Below are 24,304 nucleotides of genomic sequence, written 5' to 3' on the forward strand. Positions count from 1 at the left end.
GGCAGTAGAACTTGGTGAGTTCGACATCCGCTACCAGCCCCGACCCGCCATCAAGGCCCAGGTGCTCGCGGACTTCCTCGCTGAGTGCACTGTGCAGGAGGCGGAACCTAGGCCGCCGGAAACACCCAGCCTCGACCTCCCAATCTGGACGCTTCACATTGATGGGTCGTCGAACCCCGAAGGTGGAGGGGCCGGGCTGGTCCTTACCAGTCCCGATGGAGTGATAGCCGAGTATGCCTTGAGGTTCGGATTTCCAGTGACCAACAACGAGGCGGAATACGAGGCCCTAGTCACAGGACTCAAACTCACCAAGGAGCTCGGCATCCGGCGTTTGAAGGTCTTCACCGACTCCCAGCTGGTGGTCGGGCAGGTCCGAGGGGAGTTCGAGGCTCGGAGCCCGACCATGCAGAGCTATGTCTGGAAGGTGCAAGCACTCATTCCCGACCTCGGCAGTGTTGACATTCAGCAGGTCCCGAGAAGCGAAAATGCCAGGGCCGACAGGCTGTCCCGCTTGGTGGGCGCAGACGCGCACAACTTGTCGAGGGCGATCTACCTGGAGACCCTGGATGCCCCGAGCATCGGCGAGGCCGGAGCGGTGATGGCGATTGATCCGGAGCCATCTTGGATGGACCCGCTCGTCGCCTACCTCGCCGAAGGGATCCTCCCAGAGGACGAAGATCAAGCTCGGCGACTCGTCATGAAGTCCGCCCACTACGTACTCTATGAAGGGAGGCTGTATCGGACCTCGTTCACCGCCCCCCTCTTAAGGTGCCTCCGCCCCTCGGAAGCGGCCTACGCCCTCAGCGAAATCCACGAAGGCATCTGCGGATCGCACCTGGGGGCTAGGTCCTTGGCGCATAAGATCATGAGGCAAGGCTATTATTGGCCTACCTTGTTGGAGGACTCAAAGGATCATGTGCGGAAATGCGACGCCTGCCAGCGCCACGCCAACGTCCAGAGAGTCCCTTCTGTCCCCTTGGCACCAATCACTGCACCCTGGCCCTTCGCCCAGTGGGGAATGGACATCCTCGGACCATTCCCCGTCGCTTCAGCTCAGCGGAAATTTTTGATTGTTGCAATCGACTACTTCACCAAGTGGGTGGAGGCAGAGCCGCTGGCCACTATCACGGAGGTGCAAGTCCGGAAGTTCGTGAAGAAGAACATCATTGTCCGATTTGGGGTACCTCGGGTCCTCATCTCGGATAATGGGCGACAGTTCGACAACAAGCATTTCCGTGACTTCTGCGAGGAGTTCGGGATCGAGCATCGGTTCACATCTGTGTCGCATCCCCAAACCAACGGCGAGGCCGAGGTCACAAATCGGACAATCCTCCAAGGAATCAAAGCGCGAATCGGTCGGACGGGGCAAGCTTGGGTCGAAGAACTCGAGAATGTCCTTTGGGCGTATCGGACCACGCATCGGACCCCTACCGGGGAGACGCCTTTCAGCCTAACCTATGGCACGGAAGCCGCTGTCCCCTTGGAGCTCGGACTCCCCTCACCTCGGGTGGCCGCGCACCGACCCGAGGCCAATTCGGAACAACTCCGAGGGAACCTGGATCTCTTGGAAGAAGCGAGGGAAATGGCGCAGGTTCGGATGGCGATGTATCAGCGGAGGGTGGCCCGATATTACAACTCCAAGGTCCGACCGAAGCTTTTCAGAATCGGAGATCTGGTGCTAAGGCGAGCTAAAGCATCTCGACCTGCGGAAGGTGGGAAGCTAGCGCCAAATTGGGAAGGCCCATATAAGGTTCGCTGGGTAAACCGACCTGGCTCCTACCAGCTGGAGGCCCTAGATGGTCGAGAAATTCTAAGGAGCTGGAATTCCGCTAACCAGCGGATGTATTACCAGTAGAACGACCAGCGAGCGGAATTTCCCGAGGCTCGGCCCTCGGATGCCAGGCTAACCCGATGATCATCCCGGGAGCAGACTAGCCTGAAGCCCCGACCGGTCGCCTCGGCTTGCGCCAGCCTTGGCCGACCAACGAGCGGAATCTCCCGAGGCACGGCCCTCGGATGCCAGGCTAACCCGATGATCATCCCGGGAGTAGACTAGCCTGAAGCCCCGACCGGTCGCCTCGGCTTGCGCCAGCCTTGGCCGACCAACGAGCGGAATCTTCCGAGGCACGGCCCTCGGATGCCAGGCTAACCCGATGATCATCCCGGGAGCAGACTAGCCTGAAGCCCCGACCGGTCGCCTCGGCTTGCGCCAGCCTTGGCCGACCAACGAGCGGAATTTCCTGAGGCCCGACAACCCTCAGATGCCAGGCTAACCCGATGATCATCCTGGGAGCAGACTAGCCTGAAGCCCCGACCGGTCGCCTCGGCTTGCGCCAGCCTTGGCCGACCAACGAGCGGAATTTCCTGAGGCCTGACAACCCTCAGATGCCAGGCTAACCCGATGATCATCCCGGGAGCAGACTAGCCTGAAGCCCCGACCGGTCGCCTCGGCTTGCGCCAGCCTTGGCCGACCAACGAGCGGAATTTTCTGAGGCCTGACAACCCTCAGATGCCAGGCTAACCCGATGATCATCCCGGGAGCAGACTAGCCTGAAGCCCTGACCGGTCGCCTCGGCTTGCGCCAGCCTTGGCCGACCAACGAGCGGAATCTCCCGAGGCTCGGCCCTCGGATGCCAGGCTAACCCGATGATCATCCCGGGAGCAGACTAGCCTGAAGCCCCGACCGGTCGCCTCGGCTTGCGCCAGCCTTGGCCGACCAACGAGCGGAATTTCCCGAGGCCCGGCCCTCGGATGCCAGGCTAACCCGATGATCATCCCGGGAGCAGACTAGCCTGAAGCCCCGACCGGTCACCTTGGCTTGCGCCAGCCTTGGCCGACCAACGAGCGGAATCTCCCGAGGCTCGGCCCTCGGATGCCAGGCTAACCCGATGACCATCCCGGGACCAGACTAGCCTGAAGCCCCGACCGGTCGCCTCGGCTTGCGCCAGCCTTGGCCGACCGACGAGCGGAATTTCCTGAGGCCTAACCCTCGGATGCCTGGCTTAGCGCCGGAAGAATTTCCTGAGGCCTAACCCTCGGATGCCTGGCTTAGCGCCGGAAGAATTTCCTGAGGCCTAACCCTCGGATGCCTGGCTTAGTGCCGGAAGAATTTTCTGAGGCCTAACCCTCGGATGCCTGGCTTAATGCCGGAAGAATTTCCTGAGGCCTAACCCTCGGATGCCTGGCTTAGCGCCGGAAGAATTTCCTGAGGCCTAACCCTCGGATGCCTGGCTTGGTGCCGGAAGAATTTCCTGAGGCCTAACCCTCGGATGCCTGGCTTGGTGCCGGAAGAATTTCCTGAGGCCTAACCCTCGGATGCCTGGCTTAGTGCCGGAAGAATTTCCTGAGGCCTAACCCTCGGATGCCTGGCTTAGCGCCGGAAGAATTTTCTGAGGCCTAACCCTCGGATGCCTGGCTTAGCGCCGGAAGAATTTCCTGAGGCCTAACCCTCGGATGCCTGGCTTAGCGCCGGAAGAATTTCCTGAGGCCTAACCCTCGGATGCCTGGCTTAGCGCCGGAAGAACTTCGAGAGTTAGGAGTCGGCAAGACGCTGCCAAGAGTTAAAAAGAAAAAAAAGAGGAGGACGAAAGCGAGATGAAGAAACATTCGACTTGTATTAATTTTCATTGTTTCAGGGCCAAGGCCCATACAATTTGGCAAAACGCCGACATACAAAAAAAAGAGGACAACGAAAGGTACAAGAGGTCAGCTTGGAGGAACCCCCGGGTCGGGAGCGTCGGGCTCGTCCGCAGGGGGTAGGGAGGCGGTAGGAGAATCAGCAGGCGATGGCGCCGGAGAGGAGTCGAGAAGGGAAATCCCACTCAGGTCAACTTCGGGGTACTTAGCCGACACCCTTGCCAGGCCCTCCTCGAAGCCTAAGATGAAGGATTCGGACCCCGCGTCCGACGCGTCACGGATGAACTCGTCAGACTGACGATAGGCCCGTACCGCCTTCGACATATCACGGGTGAACTCGGCGGACTGACGATAAGCCTGTACCGCCTGGCGCCCGATCTCCGCACTCTTCTCGGCCAGCGCCGCCTCTGCTCGCTCCGTAATCTGAGCCTTAGCCTCCAAGACCTTCGCCACAATCCGGTCTTCAGCCTCGGAGGAGACCCTCAGCAGATTAGCCTGAGCCTCCTTATGCTTCGCCTCGGCAGCAGTGCGAGCGGCTTCAGCTTCCTCCAGGCGCGAACGGAGCTCTTGGTCGTTCGCGCGGGACCTCTCCAAGGCTGACTCCAATTCGCCCAGTTTGGCTTCAAGAGACCGGGTTCGGTTGCGGGCGCTGTCGGCAGACCACTGAGCCTTCTCCCACCTCTCTCGATAGTCCGCGACCTTCCGGGACTGCTTTTCAGCTCGTTCCTCCGCCTTCTTAACCCTGCTTTCGAGGCCCGAGGCGACTTTGAGTTGCTCCCGAGCTTCCAACAGTTGCTTCTCGAGGGCGGCGAAGCCGAGTGCCCGCTCTTCGGCCTCCCGGAGCCTCGCCTCGAGGTCCCCGGTCGTCCTGCCCGCCACAGCCTGGCCTCCCTCTTCCACTGCTTTCAGTCGGTCCTCGGCCTTCGCCAGAAGCCCCGCCTGTTCCTTGTAGCACTCCTCTAGACGGATCATGTACTGGGCGAGCTAAGAGATAGGAAAAGTGAGGGCGTCAGGCGGAGAACAACAGAGCTAATAAATGGTGAAAAGCGGCCAGAAGAACACTCACCGACATGAGACAGACGCAGCTGGCAGCCCCGACGTCAGAGACCCCCAACTCCCGGACCCGCCGACGGTCCTTCTCCAGCAGCACTGTTTCGATGAGGCTTCGGGCGCCATCGGTAGTGAAGGCCGACCCCGATTTCTCCCCGGAGCCGGATGGTGGTTCTGCAGCCTTACCCTTATCCATCGCCTGGGGAAGAGTCCTGCTGATTGTGCTCGGGGCGGGGGTCACTCTAGGAATTGATAGGGCCCCGCTCGGCCGGGGCCTCGGCGCGTCCCTCCTTGAATCATCAGGAGCCGGCTGAGTCGAAGGCCGGGCCGGGGACCGATCACGTCCGACCCGTCCGTCTTGAGCGGGCTCGGATGATACCTCCGGAATAGCGGCAGTCTCACCACCGGAGGGCTGATACAGCGTCAGCTGCCGGTCCGTGCCCACGGCGTCTCCCTGATCGGTGGGCCCGGACTCGTCGGTCGGCGTCGGAGGCACCTCCTTGCGGGACTTCTTCGCCGGCGGGGCCCCGCTCGGAGGAGCTCGTTTCCTCCTCCGGACCGCTTCCAGTAGGGACGACCTACCAACAGCCGGTCCCTTGTCCGACCGCATGACGTCGTCAATCTCTGCAACAAGAACGAGATGGTCGAGGGCTGAGAAACCGAAGGAAAGAACGAGACGAAAGAGGAGAAAAGAGTCAAAAAAGAAATGGTAGCGGGCTCACGGTCGGTGGGGACCGAGCTCAGACCGACATTCACCAAGGTATCCTCGGAAATAAGGCGGGCCACCGGGGGGAGCTGGCCCTCGGCAACCAACCCCTTCAAGGCGGCCAAGCCATCGGATTCCTCCCTCGACAGTCTCGATAGGCCGATCGGGGACTTCATCGGCGTCTCCCAGGTCGCCCTGATTTTCCAAGAGGGATCTACATCGATGAAGAAGAAACGCTCCTTCCAGCCGTGAATGGAGGAAGGAGCCTCTTTGACGAGGCCGCACCCTCGCCGCGCCGCAAAGCACCACCACCCTTTGTCCTGGGGGTGGCCACTCAGGCTGTAGAACTCCCAAAAAACATTCAGAGTAGCGGGAATCTCGTGCATGCGGCAGAGAACCTGGAAGACCGTCAGGGCACGCCACGAGTTCGGCACCAGCTGCGTCGGCGCAACTCTTAAACCCCGGAGTACCTGCACGACTAAGTCCGAAGGGGGAAAGCGGAACCCGGCCTGGAGAATGCCCTCATTGATGGCGATCTTCCCTGGAGGAGGATGGGACATCCTCTCCTCAGGCCCCGGGAGCGTAACGTTGCAGGCCTCGGGAAGGTGGTACCGAGCCACGAGTTTGTCTAAGTCTTCGGCGACCAGCTCCGACTTAATGTGGTCTGCTCTCACTTCGCCCATTCCTAATGGCCAATAAACCTACGGTCAGGACGGGGACAAGAAGGGGGGAAAGGCCGGGACGACTGGGGTACACTAGTACAAAAGGAGAAAGTATGGAGAGCCCTAAGTAGAAGAATGGGGTAACTCACCGGAGGAGAAGGAAGAACGACTCCGAGAGCGTCAAAGGAGAAGCAAGCGAACAGTCCGACGGCAGCAACGGCAGCGCAAAGGGAAAACTCGAAAATGTCTGTGAAGAGGAAGACGGACGGGGGAGGGCCCCCCGGTTAAATAGGCGGAAAGGCGGGTGATGCCTCGATGACGCCAGAGGACGTCTGGCCGCCGAAGGGTCGCTCGCGCCCCAAAGGCGAATCGACACCATTAAGGAAGGATGTCCGCCGAAATTCTCAGACTGCCAGGTCAGCAACAACCGCCATACGCCATAAAGAAGGCGGGAAGCTCGAAGCGCGCGCGCCTCTCCGAGGGATGGCGGCAATCTTGAAGCATCACTCCCTTCACCCGTTCCCCTTCTGGTTCCAGGCTCGGAAGTGGGGGGCTACTGTTACGGGGGAACTAAGCCGCCATGCTCCACGTGACCGGCACGCGCGCCCATGAAGACTACGGCTGTCCTTTGATCCAGCAATCCGACCCCGAGTCGGACATCTTCGGCTCCACAGCCCGACCTCGAGTCGGCTGCCCTTCGATCCAGCAGTCCGGCCCCGAGTCGGACATCTTCGGCTCCACAGCCCGACCTCGAGTCGGCTGCCCTTCGATCCAGCAGTCCGGCCCCGAGTCGAACATCTTCGGCTTCGCAGCCCGACCCCGAGTCGGCTGCCCCTTAATCTAGCAATCCGACCCCAAGTCGGATATCCTCAGCACCGCAGCCCGACCCCGAGTCGGCTGCCCCCTGATCCAGCACTCCGACCCCGAGTCGGAGATCTCTTGATAACGACAGGCTGCTTCCCAGAGGCACGCCGAGGCCTCCTGCTCCACTACTCCCTGCAACGGCTGTATCCGATGCTGTTCCACGATCTCCTGTATCAGCCGTACAAAGCGGAACTCCACTACGTCCTGTCATGGCCGTACCCAGCGCTGCTCCACGACGCCCTGTAACGGCCATGTCAGTGGCCACTCCATCGCGCCCCACGATGACAAACCCCCCTGAGAGACCCCCCAGCCAGGTATATATGCGGCTGGGGAGAGAAGGGGGTAAGCAAAATCTTCCAGAGCACTCTCTTGCTTGCTATTATCATCTCTCCTCCTCCAATCTCCTCTGACTTGATCGTCGGAGGGCCCCCGCTACCCCAGTGGTGGTGCGAGGCTTGCTCGCAGGTTTCCCGGTGGAAGGTGGAGCGTAACCAACACCAACCAAGACAACTCAGACGGAACCCCGTTCACACCGCTGTGTCAATCGTTCTCGGTTTGGACCACCAGCAACAAGACTGAACAAAGTGTGAATTACTTACCAATATGGGGCTATGGTCAGAGGCAATCCTAGGCAAGTGGCGCACCCAATAATCTGAGAATCTCTGGATCCATCCGGTCGAGGCAAATACTCGATCAAGCCGCTCCTAAACTCTGGCCTGACCCTGCTGGTTGTTGCACCATGTAAATCTTGGGCCTGTGAAGCCAAGGTCAGCTAGCCCATTAAACATCAAAAAGTCCTGAAATTCCCGAACCTCAATTTTGTTGGTGAATGCCTTCCCGCCCCCCTCTTCTCCACCGGACCATCAATGCAATTAAAGTCCCCTGCTACCAACACCGAGGGGGACATAAGGGGGGTAACGATCCGCTCTAGTAGCTAGTCGCTCCCAAAATCCTGTAGCTGTTTAGCGGCTGTAGCTTATAACAGCTGTAGCCTCACGCTTGGCGCCAATGAGTTTGATTATTTGAAAAAAGGAAGACTATGCCTTCCCATATTGAATACGAATAATAAGTAATAATAGCAGTAGATGGGGTGAAAATACGCAGGAGAAAGAAAGGTCGTATATTTCCTACTTTCAGGAATAGCGGGACGGGTCCAAAAAAATAGTCTAAAATTCCTACGTGGATAGTAGGAAGAGAGGAATAAGATTAATGAAAAGGATGCATCGAGGTTCGAAGGAGTTGTCCTCCTGTATGCATAACAAGATCTCTCTTACCATGTCTCATCCATACATGGTTTAAGTTGTTAACTCTATAGAAATAAAAGAAGCTATAGAGCCATAACATTTGCCTTCATTGCTTCGGTGTACGGTTGACATCGATAATTCCACCCTGTTGGCTGTAGTTTTCGCTTGTATATGTTCGAAATTAACAAGAAAAAAAACCAGATTAAAAAAAAATGCAAATCTGAAAGGCGGTCATCGGCAACTTTTCTGAGTCTTTCCGTCTGAATATCCCGCCTCCAAGCATTTCCTCACGATAAGGCTTGTGGCCTCCTCCCACAGCACTCTTCTCTCCCTATAGTCAGTACTTGCATATACTACCAGTAAAACCCATGGGGGAGCATTACCCTCTGATATCACTAAATTCACCTGCTGCCTACACTGGTGGAAAACGTCAATGTTACACGACCCCACCCTCCACAACACAATAATCCCTCCGGATAACCCCTGTGCCTCCACTGCATAAGTCCCCCAAGACCTCGGGATAACATGCCTGACCCGCTCCAAGCTACCTCCCAACAATCTTGTCTCAAACAGAATGCAAATCTCAGGATCATGAAGGCTTACCAATCTCTAGAAAGCCGGTTTGAAGGACGGCTTCGCCGCCCCCCCTACAGTTCCACAATAAAACCTTCATTACAAAGGCTGAACAGTGCTTGGTTGAGTCTCAGAAACCTGTGACCCATCCACCACCCGTGATCCATTCGCCTCTATGGAAGACCCTGCCTCCTTCTGTCCATGAGCTAGCAGCACCTCCTTCATCTGCTTGGCAATCTCGACATGAACCGGGCCGCCAGTGGTACCTCCTCCCCCAACATCCCGATTGGCCGATTCCTCCTGCACTCCATCAGCCGGCAAGCACCTAGGGTCTCCCGTGTCCATGTTCTCCCCTTCTCCCGGACATGACAAGCTGCCCATTGGAGCCCCCGCCGGGACCCCGCCGCCGGCCGCCGATGTAGAGGCCGAAATCGAGTTCCCCGGCCGATCCAACAATTAACACCTTGTTGCCGTGCCCCCCCTTCACCGCACCACCAGGACTCAGGGCAACGACGGGCTCCGCACCAGCTGGCCGGACTCCTCCCACGACCGCCGGCGACAAACTCCGGCTGCGGAACCTCCGCCGGTCTGCTCCCTGGCCTACCGACACCGCCCTCGGCACACTTGGCACGGAAGGGAACCGTGCCAGCCGGGCCGTGCCAGCCGGTCTCTTGGATGGGCTACGAGCCCGTTTCAGCAAAACGGGCCCCGCCTCGGCCCGATGATGGGCTTTGGCACGATCCAGGTCCAGCGGGCCCACGTATTTGTTCGGCCCATGATTCTGGCTTGGGCCTGGGTCTTGGGGTCCGGTTGGCGATTTCAGCACTCGGCCTGTTACGGGGCCTGGCCCAGTGCCCGAGTCGTGGGTCTGGGTCTGATTCGCCTCCCGCTGCACCTGGTGCTAAGTCAACTCGACCGTCTGGGATGCCGCCGCCCCGCCGGTGACCGGTTGCCCCGAACCCTTCCCCGGCGACCCTCGCCGGGCGAACTTCTTTGGCTTCCGCCACCCCTCAGCGTCCGGCGATGAGTCAGCCAGATCTGCCTCAGCCGACTCCGGAGTCGGTTTCACCGCGCTTGCTCGCCGAGCCGCCTCGGCCTCCTCCGTCGTCTTCTTCACACCAGCCGGAGCGCCACTGTTCCTCCAGAACCTCTGCCGGTACCGTCATCCACGGGCCAAAGGTCAGCCGATCCTCCGCCACTTGCGGGGATGTTTCCGACCCACTAGCAGGCTCGCCATGCCTCTTCGTCTCTTTGACCCCCGGCTCCGCCCCCATTTGCAGTCCCGGGGCCTGGAAACAGCACTCGCCGGATTGGTGGCCCAAGCGGGCGCACCGATAGCACAGCCCCAGCAGATCTTCATAGGCGAAGGTCTGCCAGAACCTCGCCTGCGCTCCCTGGACGATGGTTCCCGGGAGTAGTGGTTGCCGTGAGTTGATTTCGACCTTCTCCCTAGCATACCCGATGCGCCGCCTCTAATTGGAGAATCGGTCGAGCTCCAGGGGATTTCCCACCTCCGCCACAATCATCCGGATAGCCTCCATATCCCAGTATTCAACTGGGAGCCCAGGCAGCCGAACCCAAACAACCGCTCGATTCACCGAGTGGGTACCCGGAATGAAATCGGGTATCCATTTTTCCATTGCCAACAATTGCCCCGCCACCACCCACGGCCCAGCAGCGAGCACCGCCGCCCGGTCGTCGCTAGAGGCAAACCGGACAGTGACGAAGCCCTCCATCATAGGCAGAACCTCAACCTCATTTTTTAACTTTCCCCTGCTTCTGAGATCCCGTGCCACCAGCTCCGGGGAGACCCGCCGCCCCAGGCTCTTTGCAATCACAGCCGTTTCCATCCATAGGTTCTTGGCTGTCGTTACCCGCTCCTCCGGGACCACCGCCACCCGAGGAAACCTCCGTTGCAGTTCCTCCAGTTCGGCCGCAGTGAGGCGATGAGTGGGTTCCTCCGGCCGACGCACCATCCCTCCCGCCACCTCCGACCACAACGGCGTGGTCTTGGCCTTCCCAGGAGCAGTGTGTGAGGGCCGGGACCTACCCCGGTCACCTGGCACCACCATGCCAGGGGCCACCATGGCCGCACACCAGATGTTTGAAGATAGTTGCCCACCGCACGCTTGTTCATGCAGCAAGGCGCTGCAGAGATGCTCTTTTTCCTTTTGCTCTTCAACTAAGTCCTTCAATCATAACCCATTACTCCTGTTGAATTCTCTTTTTGCATGTGAGAATCTGAATCTTATGGTTGAATAATAACAGGGAAAAAAACCGTCTACAATTTACTAAGATGTACATCATCTGCTTAGTCTAGCATGAAAACTCCAGAGTCCGGACACAAGCAATGCACCACTTGGCAACTAAATCAACCGCTCAGGAAAATGCTGATTTTCCAAGGCAATCAACCAAAACCTACACCGATTGTTTTCCTCGTGCTCACAATCAATCCAGTTGATTTTCCTAAAAAATTAACCAAAACCTACAACGAGCCTAACCCAATCTCAACGCTATCCAATGCAATGTTTGGATGGACCTGTTGTGCTTCATTATAAACCATACCAACTGAACAGCTCCAGATAATGACATCCAAGCTAGTTCCCATACTCCTATTTTTATAAGTTTGTGAAAAAATTCATGAGCAAATCAATTCAGAGTTCCACTCTTTAATAATTTATTGTTCCGAACTTCTGATCTGCATTTAGAAAGTGTTACTCAGACAAGAGGTAAGCATATACAGCCCAAACCATCAAAAAGGGAGCACCAAGTACAATTGGTTTATGCATGAACACATTTTCTGATTTGTAATATAAGCATAATTCTGTGCAACAGACCATTTCTGCTGCCAATAAATTTATGGAAATTAGCTATTTTAACCATTATTATCTTCAATCAGCGCTTCAATCATGTGAGACACGACCAGAATTCAAAGACCAAGAACCTATCCAATAAAAACACAACTAGTTCCACATCTCGTAGACAATTAGCAGACATTTATCTAGAGATAGAATAAGGTTTGACATATAAAAGAATGCACTAAACACCGAAAGAATAATGATAAAGAGAATTAAAAAAATGTTAATTCCAAGGTCGGCGGAAGCATTCTGAACTGGGCTGTTCCGGCCATTCTAAGCCGTACCGATAGATCACCGATACGGCTCCAGCAACAGAAACGAGACCCGTTGCTAGAGCCGGAGAAGAAGAAGGAAAGAGAGCGAGTGAGGGAGGAAGAGGTCGGGACGCCAGCAGAGAGCCGACAGAGGCCGCGGCAGGTGAGGCCACAACCAATTTTCCTGTTTCGAACGAAATAGAGGTCCGATCATGGCTTAAAAAATTTTGAAATTTTTAAGTGAAGTCGGCAAGCAAAAATTTTTAAGCCGTGGCCGAACACCTGTTTCGTTCGAAACAGGAGAATCGGCAGCGACCTCGCCTGCCGCAACCTCACTTTCCACAGCCTTCACTGGCCCCTCGCGACCGCCACCAGCGTCTGCCAGCCTCCCTCCCTCTCTCCTCCTTCTCTCTCTCTCTCTCTTTTCCTCTCACGGTACCGTAACTTCGTTGGTACAGGCCCGGTACAACCCATACTGACTCTTACCATCGGAGAACCAGTACAGTGCCCGGTACCGACTCCTCCGACCTTGGTGAATCCAGTGAAGTGCACAATTCGCATAATGAAGCAACAATCTCATGATGATTTTCAAAGGGAATCAATCTCAAAGTAGAGAAAAATGATTCATTATAGGAGTTTCAAACAAATATTTTAGGTATCATGTGTAAGGTCGATAAATACAATAAACAAAACTGAAGCTCAAACTTACCACCATGGCCATCGTAAACCCCAAAAAAGGATGTGCAATCGTCAAGATCCAGCAATGCAGCATGCTAAAGAATACCATGTATCAGGATATATGATTTGAGGAAGATGAAACTGCAAAAATAAATATGGCATATGGAATGCAGACAGTTTGTAGTACAATCCTATCAGAAGCATGCAATTGCAAGCATGGTGCTAGGCATGGAAATAGAGCTTATGTTGTAAAATTTACTGGTGTAAAATGTGAAACTGATTACTAAACATACATATCTGTATTAATACGGGCCCTTGATCATGAAGCATCTAAACATACATGTGCTACAGGGTTTGATTTAATATAAATGTGAGAATAGCTATCTAAATGAGGCAAGGTAAGAATAGCTATCTAATATTCTGAATTGGAGTTGATTCTCCGCATTTCAGGCCAAGAATTAACTATGAAAAGAATTTTAATTTCTTCTGACTATTAAGCCATGGCCCTCTAATCCATTGGTTTGTGACTTGGCAACCAGTACCCAAGAAAAACAAAAGTTTGTTTTCTGGTGTGCAACGTCAGTCACTGCCCCAAAGTTAAGTTCACTAATATCACTGAGTTTTGGTAGCATGTGATAGAGTGCCGGAATCAATAAACATTAATATGAGCAGACGAGGTTTCAAAGATAAAAACTCACTGCATCTTCCATAGTTGCACGCCATCCTTGCATGGATGAAAGACCAAATTTTAGCCCGTCATTCTCACCATCTTCAGAAAGCTTCTCAGTTTTTGGAGTGCTAAGATATATGCCCATATCTGAGACAGGCTCAAGTGAAGATGTTTGACAAAAAATACAACAAACAAAAAAAAAGGATAAGAAAAATTAGAGGAAAAAAATACAGCATGAAGGCAACACACCTTGTAATTTTGCTCAACGGTCAATGCAAACTCTCTCAATTCGATTTTCTTAAGTCAGCAGATGCTGTTACAGAGACAGGCTTAAGTTAATGAGGCAATGAACATCACAATCACTAGAAAATATCAATGTGAACTATGCAAAGTATAGCAAATCAATAACAGGCTGGCAGCAATATAGAGGTCAATGAAAAAGTTTTAGGACTTTTCATGTCAAATCTTACTCTTCATCCTTCATGTTAGCATGAATCTAAGAGATAATTACCCTTTTTCAAAAATAAAAATTCTAGAAAAGTAAAGGCAGAGCCTGCCATAAAAGTGTGATATTTAGAATATATGCAGTTTTGTTCTGTCACGGAAAGGTGCAACATCTTCCAGCAACAACAAAAATTGTGCTTTTTTTTTTTACTAGCATAAAGGAGATGTTTATTCCGTGAAAACATGTCAAAGATAGAAGGGATAAGAAAGCAAGCATCATGAAACAAAAATAACGTTGGACCAGAAAATTAATCATGTATCAGGCCAACCTTGCAGTAAAAGGCTACAGTCTCCATCTCATAAGCAGCACTTGAAAACTTTAAGACAAATCACTTAAACAGCTTGGGACTATCCATTTTAACCTACGGCCTATTAAGAAATGCAACAACAGAATCAATCATACAGAATGGAAAAAAAAGGCCTTGTTTGAGTTAAGCATATAAATAGATAAGCATATCCAATATGCAAGTAGCACATAGAAATAAAATTTATAAAAACAAAGCAAAGAAAGAAATAGAGAGGATTTATTCATTTCATTTTTTGGAGAAAACGAGCATCAGTACACATGTAACCAATTTTTCCAAACATAAAAAGGAAAGAGAAGGGAACCAAAGAAAGAGATCTGAAACTAGGAATAAGAAGAAATGGCATACTTTATACTCTTCAACACTATATTATACAATGTATATATCAAATTTTGATTGGTATGCTTTGTGTTGACTTCATGATTACACATTAACATAACAACAAGATGGCAAGCAATAAAACTTCACTTATAATCTTTCAAAATTTGATCAGTGTGCTTTGTGTTGACTTCATTATTACACATTAACATAACAAGAAGATGGCAAGCAATAATACTTATACTTTATCCAATAAACAAAATATCCATATGATAATATCAGAGTTTTATGATAATCGACCATCTTAGATAATGTTCTTCCATGTCCAACACTTAGAACAAACTTCCAGAAATAAGGAAATTTTCATTGACTCTGTAGAATGACACTATATTGGTCTAGCCATAGATACCATGTAAAACAACTACATAATATATGCTTCATGTCACAACTGACACAGCTATCAACAACAACAAAAAGGTATATAAAGTGTAAGAACGGATCTAATTATCTTCATAAAATTATCTGAAGGTTATGAACCTTGATTTGCATCTCTCTTTTTTTCGACAATAACGAAAATTAAGCAGGAAGAGTGAAACAAAGTGTAACACAAAGAACTTGTACACCTGGGATTTAGCTCAGAAAAGTAACTACCAGAAATTTAAGCAAGTGCATACCATTATCTTCAATTTCTTCAGGTGCATAAACCACGTATACTCAGCCTACACCACATAAATACAATCATCAATGGATATTCGACAGTGACTAAGCCATCATTGATTTAGCAAAAAAAAAAAGCCATCATTGAGCAAAATTGCATTTATGTGCAAATCAAAAATCGAAGAGCGTACAAATAATATATATCATTACTCTAACAGACTTTGGCCTTGCACAAGCAACACCTATCAGATGCCATAAACAATATTGCATTTACTCAGCAGACCCTGAACCAACTAGATGCATGTTCATGTGAAAGATTATTTCACCATATTTATGCCTGATTGTTCACCAGACTTCTATAAGATGTCATCACGGGACACAAAAGCTGGACTAACATATGTCATCAGCATGAATCTGTCCATAGCTGCAGATCCAAGTGACTGTGCAGTAAGACATCTCATACGAAAGTGACATCTAATACGAAAATGTGAGAAATGAACTATCAAAACAGAACTATTTCAATTATGCAGTTGTTTAACATGCAACCATCAAATTGAATTCACAAATGATGTCTTGATATGGATGCAGTGGCTGCCAGGTTTGGTGACCCCAACCCTGAAGGCAGCACTTGACAGCTGTCAGACTGAGAACTACACCCCATCCTTGTTCATATCAGATTATCTAGGAAGATCTTTACAAAATTAAAGACCGTGTATCATCAAAGCCCTCTTATTCCAAATCAGAAAAAATATCTGGGGTGATAATAACATGTTACCATATACTAATTACTAGAACATAAGAAAAGACAAATTGTGTATAAATAATTACACAAAGATAGATACCCAAAATTGTGGCCATTTTATTCTAAATAATTACACAAAGATAGATACCCAAAATTGTGGCCATTTTATTCTATCTTTCCATACATAACTGAAATATGGAAAAGATGTAGGATACCTATCCACAAGTTTTTGCAACACAATCATGTATGGTAAAACTATCAAAGATTCGATCGTAAATAGCCAGGGCATTGAGGAAGATGCAAAAAGAAAATCAATCCTTTTCAATTTCAATTACAAACAAAATATATCTATATGCAAACCCCATAACAGAAATCATTACACAGATACCGAATTGGGTCTTTCTCTAGGAATTGAACATTATGGCAAGAAAAAAGTTTGATTCAGAGGGAGAAGAAACGGCAGAAATTGAAACAGAAAATAAACAAGCTTGGATCCTTTATATCAAAACAAAATCTTAGTAATTGGTAATTGTTCTCTCATGAGGGAATTCCTAATGGATTGAAGACCATATCAACAGGTGTTCCATCTTGCAAATAGGGCATATCTTGTCTATGGATTTCTCAAAACTCTGTAGACATGCAGAAGAGATGCTATCCCCACTTGGTCATGGTGTGACAAAGGTTTAGTCCTTGATCCAGAAGCTATCAATCTAAGCCACTGACGAGTTGCTAGGTTGGAGTTGATCACTGCTTCGTCCATAATAAATGCCACCGCCAACAAATATTGACTGGATATCAGTCCTTAGAGCACCTCCAATAATTTCCAAACCAACCATCAGATAGGAGGCATCTCAAGTTAGCAACCACATTAAAAATAAAAGCATGTATCCAGGGGCCGTTCAAGGTGGTCAATCTGTGGGCACCTGCCACACCCACAATGGAGCGTTATCTAAGGCACTATATCCAGCATTATATCCAACTCGGCCACTAAAAGTTTCTTCTTTCTCTCACTTAAGAGCTGTGCATTTCAATTTTATTGCACTTTCACACTTGAAGAGCTGAAATCTACTAATTATTGACCAAGGCCATCTCAATAACCAAAATCTGGATAAAGTTGCAACTCGGGAGTACTTGCCGCCGATACCTACTCAAATCTTTTAAACCAGAGTAGCAGGATCAAATTTCATACAGAGAAAAAAACCCTTTCAAGAAGACAAGAAGACCAGTCTCTCTCCAAATCAAGAAACGAACATCAACTACTACGAGATCAAGAAAACAACGGCGAAAAAGGAGGAAGCAAATATCAAGAAAACAAGAAATAAGAGATCCAGACCATCGATCTGCTCCAAAAAAAAAATCAAGAAACCATGCCAAAATTTCCAAATTCCAACAGATATCACGGATCAAGGCAAAACAAACATCAAAATATAGAGGAAAACCAAGGGATTCGGATGAACTCACGCGAGAGGGGCGTTTGGACGCGAGACGAGGCCGGCTCTTCCGATCGAGATGAAGGGAAGGGATTCGAGAGAGGAAAAGAGAGCTCAGATTCGGAGGGAGCCGGCCCGGCGTCCTTTGCGATTCCGCAAGATTTAATCCCTATTTTTTTATTATATTTCGGGATCGATAATATGCATCTATTTTTCTTGTTTTATTAATTAATCTTTATTTTTATTTCCTTTATCTTCACTGCTATTCTACAAGACTGGCTTTTCGTTTGGCGTGGATGCGTCCGCTTTTGGCTGGGCCAGACCTGACGCGGACCAGATGTTGAGCTCCGAAATGTTACAAAATTGGCGTAATTCCATGTTCCATTTCCTCCCGGGTGCGTGCAGTTGGTGAGGTGTTTGCTATTGTTAATGTTAATGATAGCACGGCATATCATGTGATAAAAATTATTTGGTACCTTACCAACTACAATGATTGAAGGAAACTCCCGGACCAAATTATGATACTCTCTTATTATGGCAGGTATACAGTAAAAAATGGCCATTTTCTAACATCATGCAATCGATATTACAAGAACATTTGCTGATTGAAATCAGCATGCGCAAAGAGCCGACACGGAGAAGAAGAAGAAGAAGAAAATCTCTACATCATTATTCCTCGGCTAGCATGATTAGATATATTGACTCTTAGGATCTGTTTGGATGACTGAGCTAGAAATTTTAGTAGATATGTGGATTAAGCCCGTACAACTAGCAAAATTATATAATTACAGACTGAACTAGGCCTATATTTATGGATATCCATATATAGTTTTTAAGTGGGTCAGCCTGAATCTTATAGGGCCTATATCTATAGGTACTTGCTAAAGTTTTTTTCTTTCTCTTTACAGAATTTGGGTCGGCCCATTCCAAAGCTATTTCTGGACATTTGTGGATATAGATCTAGCCTAGCATGTAATCTTATGATTTTACTGGTTGCACTAGCCTAATCCACGAATATAATAAAATTTTTTGGTTCAATCATTCAAACATATCCTTATATGCCAATATGTCCCTCTTATAGAATAATGTTATATTAGATAGGCCAATATAATGGAAGAGTGTTGCCTCTATTAATTGAATTGTTCTGTCATATCTAAATTTTTAGTAACAAGTTAAGAACAAATTGTGGATTAATATATGTAACAATTTTTTTATTGACCAATGATTGTGTAACCTTAGTTTGCATTTAAAAGATGGTTTGGTTGCCTGTATTTAGGTCTCATATATTGTATCGCAATAGCAGCAGAATAGATGGAAGTGTTTGCCTGTCTACATGACTGAGTTGCACCGTATGGTCCTTTTCTACATTTAAAGATGTAGCCAAAAATGGCTGCATTCCAAGATACAAAGTCCTAGATAAAGGGCCACCATCATCTTCTTTTCTCTCCAGTAATCACATGATAATAATAACAATACTGTAATTATAATAATAATAAATCATCCTGAAATTATCATAATTTTTACTGTAATAGTTCTTATATAGTAAAATAAGAATCATCACAATATCATATAGTAATATAATAATATCATATATAACTATAATACAATATAATAATACAATCATAGCAAGAAGTTATACAAATATAATATTCTTACCACAATAGTGCGATAATAATGATTACAATATAATTATTATTAATTAAATACTAAAATAAAGAAATGTCATAATTATATGAATTGATGTTATATTATAAAATGAATTATACTATATAATATATTATAGTATTGTATATTTTATTACGTCTCATGCTGTATCATCTTTGTTATGCTATCTATTGTATTATAATATATTTATTATATGATATTGCATTGTATTATTTTTGTATGTTATGATATATTATTTTATATTATATTGTAATTATATTGATAGTATAATTATATTATAATATAATTTTATAAATATATAAAATAATAATGTGCTACAATAATATTAAAGGAGGTAATTTGATGATGTCGATTGCAGGTGATCGCATCCTTCTCGTATTGGACAATCAAATATGTGAATTATAGTTGCAATTATCAATAGCAAGTAAGCCAACAATACTTTATAAATACAATATTTGTACTTGCAGCCGCATTTAGAAATGTAGGTATCTAGAAATGCAGGCTCCTAAGCTGGCTCTAAATAGGAACATAATTATTTTTTTCTATTGGTCAAATATACATAAAGAATCCTTGTGGTGATTGAGAGACCACCCCTTATGTAGCTATGCCATCAAAAATTGCTGGTCGTTGAAGTCTTTCATTCCTGCTCGTTTAAGGTGTCTCTACTTTTGGCTAAGCAATCGACGCTTATATTGATTTCTCAAGAAGAGAGAAACTAAACTATGTTGAGAAAAAAAAATATGATATTACTTTTAGCCAGTTTAAAACTTAAAACTTGCACCTACTCCCACCCATAATAATTAGTTGCATGATTTCCAAATCTATAATTGATATATCCATCGGCCCAATTTCAATCTCGGACCGTCCTAAAGAGATTATATAATTAAATAAAATGCGGCAAGTGGTTGAGCCACAATTGAGTTAGGCTTTTGATCTTTTTGATTGCCATTGTTCAAGTCCAGTTGTTTTCTTTTTTTTTTCTTTTTTTTTGGGTACATCATCGACTCGCACACAATGGATGTGAGTGTAGTCCAAAAAGTCAGAAAAAAGTAGCAATTGCAAAGTGGACGGGACCGAGTCGTGTCTGTCCCAAATGACATCTTTGGAATGATGGATCGCATAGGAGGCCATCCAGTCCGCAGCATAGTTGACCTCCCTATATATATAAATAGCCCAGAATGCAATATATTCGTCCCGGCGAGTATCATGATCAACTGCATGCTCCTATTAGACTGCCTAGAGCTCAGAATCTCCTCGATCACCGTGGCAGCATCTCCCTCAAGGATGATGTAAACCGCATCCAGTACTCTTTTCGCATAGGAAACACCCAAGCAGCTCTGACCTTGGCCCTGGCAGTAGTCTGGTCAAAAATGCGTCGCCCCCCGGCTGCCACTAGTTTGGTTTGCTGATCTTTGATAACAAACCCGGCACCGCTACACCCATCCGTCGTGATACTGCCGTCGAAATTTACCTTAAGAAAATCAGAGAATGGAGGCTCCCAGTAGACAAGCGTGATCCTGGGTGCTACGAGTCCAATTATTTATTGGACGAAATCTTGGCAAGGTACAAGAAGGGCCACGCAAAATTGGCCAAGAACTGAACTACGTTGCCTAGTTTGTATAAGCTATAAATAATCCAAAATAATCTTAGTGCACCGCATTCTCATACCAAGAGATTCTACCAAAAGAAATAGCCAAAATCCTACCGGCAATCGGTGAAATGTAGACGGTACAAAGTGGTCAATTCACAAGCAACATAAACATAACAAAGTACGGCAATCAAGATGTTTCACCACGTAGATGGCACGGACCCAACCAAGGTACGTATGTCACCTCATCGTTGTCCTTCTTCAATTATTTTATATTAGAGTTTTATATAGGTGATGCGTATGAATCTTGATGCATGTGATTTAGATTATTATAGAACAATTATGCGCCTTTGATTGGATGTGTGTGATGTAACACCTATAACGGAGCAGGAACCTTGAATCTTAACCAAAAGAATAAAAAATAAACGCATTTCTTTATTATCTCCTACTAAAATTTAAGGGGAACTTCTGATCACCCGTTCGTTCAATGGTGTCGTATGATGGCATGTCAGAAAGGATAAGGACTGAGAGAAAAGGTAAAGATTGAGCTTGATAGGTTTCAAAAGAAAAGGCTACCAAACTCTTATAGTTACATAAAAGTTTTAAGATAAGAATTCCACTTAGATGCCATCCCCTACGGCTATAGGTTCCTTTTTTGGATTTACAATCTAACTATCAACCTCATGCCTCACTTCATGGCCACTCTTTCTCGTATACTGCTACCTTAGATTTCTCTAGCTTTGCTTGAGTTTCAAGACATATAGAACCACTGTAATTCTTCAACTCTTTTCTTTTTTATCTTAACCTAATCATCACAAGGATTATAAACTCTTCCAGTATTATGATAATGGGCCTATCTATACTTTTCAAGAGGTATAAGCTAAGACATTCTGCCATGTTCTTTTGTACAACATCACTACATGCTCTCTCTGTGAAGAAAGCTCTAGCTAAGCTAATGTTTGATGGGGAGCATCCTTATTGTTTACAACATCCTTGTAAGCCTCTTCACTTAGCCTCTACAAGTATTCTAGTGCAGCCTCATTGTCCTATATTGCATAGGCAAGTGCTACCTCTCATAATGCATTTTTAAGATCCCTGCTTTTATACCTTTTCTGAAAATTACTTTCTATGTACCTCATATAAAACCTATGCTCAACCCCTCCTAAAACTTGCTGAAAGTAGGAATCAAACATTGCATTGTAAGACAAAAAAGGCAGAACAAGATAGTGTAGTTAAAATAAGAAAAACTTTAGAAAGACAAAGAAAATAAGAAATTAATTGCTCAACATTATCTTTTATTGGTCTCACATGAAATCCAGCTCTTTTCTACACAAAGCCTATGTCCTCCTGGAGCAAATCTAAAAACCACTTCCATGACTCCCTTGTTTCTATCTCTACTACTGCCCAAGCAATAGGAAACATTCTTTTGTTGGCATGTCTCCCAACTGCTGCCAATAGATGTTCTTAGCAAACTGACATAAGGAAACAATTATCTAAGCATATTGTGGACCTACAATAGTAAGAAATTCCTTCTTGCATCCATCGAAGCATTCATAGAACCTTTGAAAAATAGTTTTTACCTCAATTTTTGGCCTCCATATATGTATAACAACTGTACTGTTAGAGTTTAACCTTTTTAATTATTGAGCATAGTCATGCAGTCTTGCATACTACACCTTATAAGATCCTTGAATCTTCTCAAGTGCCCTCCTTTTTGCCCTATAGCACTGATATATTGAGACATTCTTAATCAGGTTCTTGTTAACATCATCTTGTAACTTCTTAGCCTTAAAAAATAGGATTGGGCCTAAACTTATCTAAATCGTGCCTAGCAAGCCATGGTGACTTTATCTAGCAGTTTTCATAACTTCTACCGCATTTGTGTTTAGGGTAATAGTACTTAACTTGGAATTACTTTTTTGTACTCATCCATAAAGCAGTCTCCATGAGCAACCATCATCCCATACAACTGCAATATATTCATTTCAATATCCTATATATATCCTTACAACATCTTTAAACTCCTTATAATTATCAAACTTCATTCCATTTGAGAATTTTGGGTCCTTCAAATATATTCTAATATTAAACTCTTTGAAGTTTCCATTACTTCTATTCACACCACTACAAGCACCATCAAAATCAAAATAATCAGATTGAGGCACATTTTCTTCTGCCATGTCTTTCAAGAACTGATTTGAAGGACCTAAGTCTTTGTACATGTGCTTCTCTAACTCAAAATCACTACTATCACCAACATCTTTCACCTTCACATCCACAAAATCACTGTTAGACTCAATATTATCAGCATCAGTATTAGCATCATTATTAGTATTTGTGTCAGAATCGTTTTAAGTATCATTGCCAACACTAGTATGAGCATCATTATCTGTGTTATCAACATTATTACCAGCATTTTCATCAATATTTATATCAACCTTATCCCTAGCACCCACATTCTCTCCCTTTCTAAATAGACCAGCAAATTGAGTCATGTCTATAATTTTAGGTCTATCCATGTGATGTTCAACATAAGAATGCACTGTAGTCCCATGGTTGACTTGACTAGATGTCAAAAAAATTTATTGGTCATCATATAAAACTCTCAAGCTATGCTTGAAGTCCCTTCTTGGTACCCCATAATGCATTTCTTCCATATTAATGTCACCCAACTCATTTGACTTATCAAAGATGCCAAGATATGATACTTTGTCTACATCGATATTCTCTACCTCTATCACTGATCCACCAACATAATCGAATGCAGGATGGTTAGCAAATGAGCCATCATGATGAATAACAATTGTAACAACTATATCCATGCTACTAAGAATTAAAAAATTCATGTAAATGCCAAATCAGTTTATATAAAGATACTATAGAATACCTAAATAAGGCATAATCGGTCCACTAAATCATTAGATAATAACCTATTAGAAATCATTAACCTATATAGCATATCAACTTTCAATGCAGGACCCTAATGCAGACATTAGGGGTCCATCGAAGCATTATATAATAAGCTTTTTAGCTTCCTAAATCAAACATAAGAGGTCCCACAACAGACAGAAGCAGACATTAGGGATCCACTAAAGCATTACACAACATGTTTTTTAGCATCTCAAGATACAATGGTAGATATTTTTAGCATTTTAGGATTTCAAAGCAAAGAATTAGGAGACCACCAAACTTATAAAATGTCGAAACTCTAATGGAAAAATAACGACATCAAATGTGCCATAAACAAAATACAAATCCTCACATGCAGCAACCCTAATGTCTCTAATTATAATCCTATTTTCTTAATGTCATATATTTCATGTTGCCATTATATCTTCGATTTGGAAAAACCCTCAATAGGGAATGTTGCAGCATTCCCTTTCTTCACCATAATGGTAGCGTTCTAATAGGGGACAGATAGGCAGTGGATTTTGTCGAGCAAATCACAAGCTTGGCGGATCAAAACAAGGTTGGCAATGGAGAAGACGACCTTGAATTATCGGGTTGGGACGGACGAAGGACCAAGACAAAGTTAGTTGGATCCCTTTTATATTTTAAGTTTAATTGAAGAAGGAGATTTAACTAATTGAATTTTGCCAATGTTTAAGTTGCCACGTCAGATTACTTACAAATTCCGTGCGTATATGTTTAAATTTTTTATTTCGTTCATTTTTTTTATTTTATTAACCAAATTGATGCAATCAAAAATAGGATGGCTCGATTGCTTGTAGTTCTAAATTTTATGGTAAAAACTATATTTTTCTCATGTTAAAATTTTTTAGACGCTATTACTGCATTTCAACCATAAATTTAAGCCGTTTCTCTTTTTTTTCTAAATAGTTAACGATCACTTCAATATTAAGTATAATCATAAGATATTTTAATATTGAAAGCATCCAT

At 46.3% G+C, this 24,304-nt stretch overlaps 1 protein-coding gene across 4 annotated transcripts in view; it reads right to left on the bottom strand.

Annotated features, from left to right (window-relative positions):
- The window catches only part of LOC103711021 (probable protein phosphatase 2C 11), a 29,889-nt gene extending 12,529 nt beyond the window's left edge, over nt 1–17,360 (bottom strand). Inside the window, exons 1-6 of one of the 4 annotated variants that reach the window (XM_008796991.4) lie at nt 17,183–17,360; nt 14,997–15,041; nt 13,969–14,068; nt 13,445–13,508; nt 13,224–13,342; nt 12,557–12,620 (exon numbers count right to left, since the gene is read on the bottom strand). In XM_008796991.4, the coding sequence (XP_008795213.1) occupies nt 12,557–12,620; nt 13,224–13,340 (181 nt within the window). In that variant the 5' untranslated portion in view covers nt 13,341–13,342; nt 13,445–13,508; nt 13,969–14,068; nt 14,997–15,041; nt 17,183–17,360. Of the gene's footprint in view, nt 1–12,556; nt 12,621–13,223; nt 13,362–13,444; nt 13,509–13,968; nt 14,069–14,973; nt 15,042–17,182 lie in introns of those variants that run through there. The other 3 variants (XM_008796990.4, XM_026806217.2, XM_008796989.4) reach the window with 3 other exon arrangements.
- Nucleotides 17,361–24,304: the final 6,944 nt, after the last annotated feature.

Source organism: Phoenix dactylifera, chromosome 7 (genome assembly GCF_009389715.1).
Source record: "Phoenix dactylifera cultivar Barhee BC4 chromosome 7, palm_55x_up_171113_PBpolish2nd_filt_p, whole genome shotgun sequence".
Classification (NCBI taxonomy): Eukaryota; Viridiplantae; Streptophyta; class Magnoliopsida; order Arecales; family Arecaceae; genus Phoenix; species Phoenix dactylifera.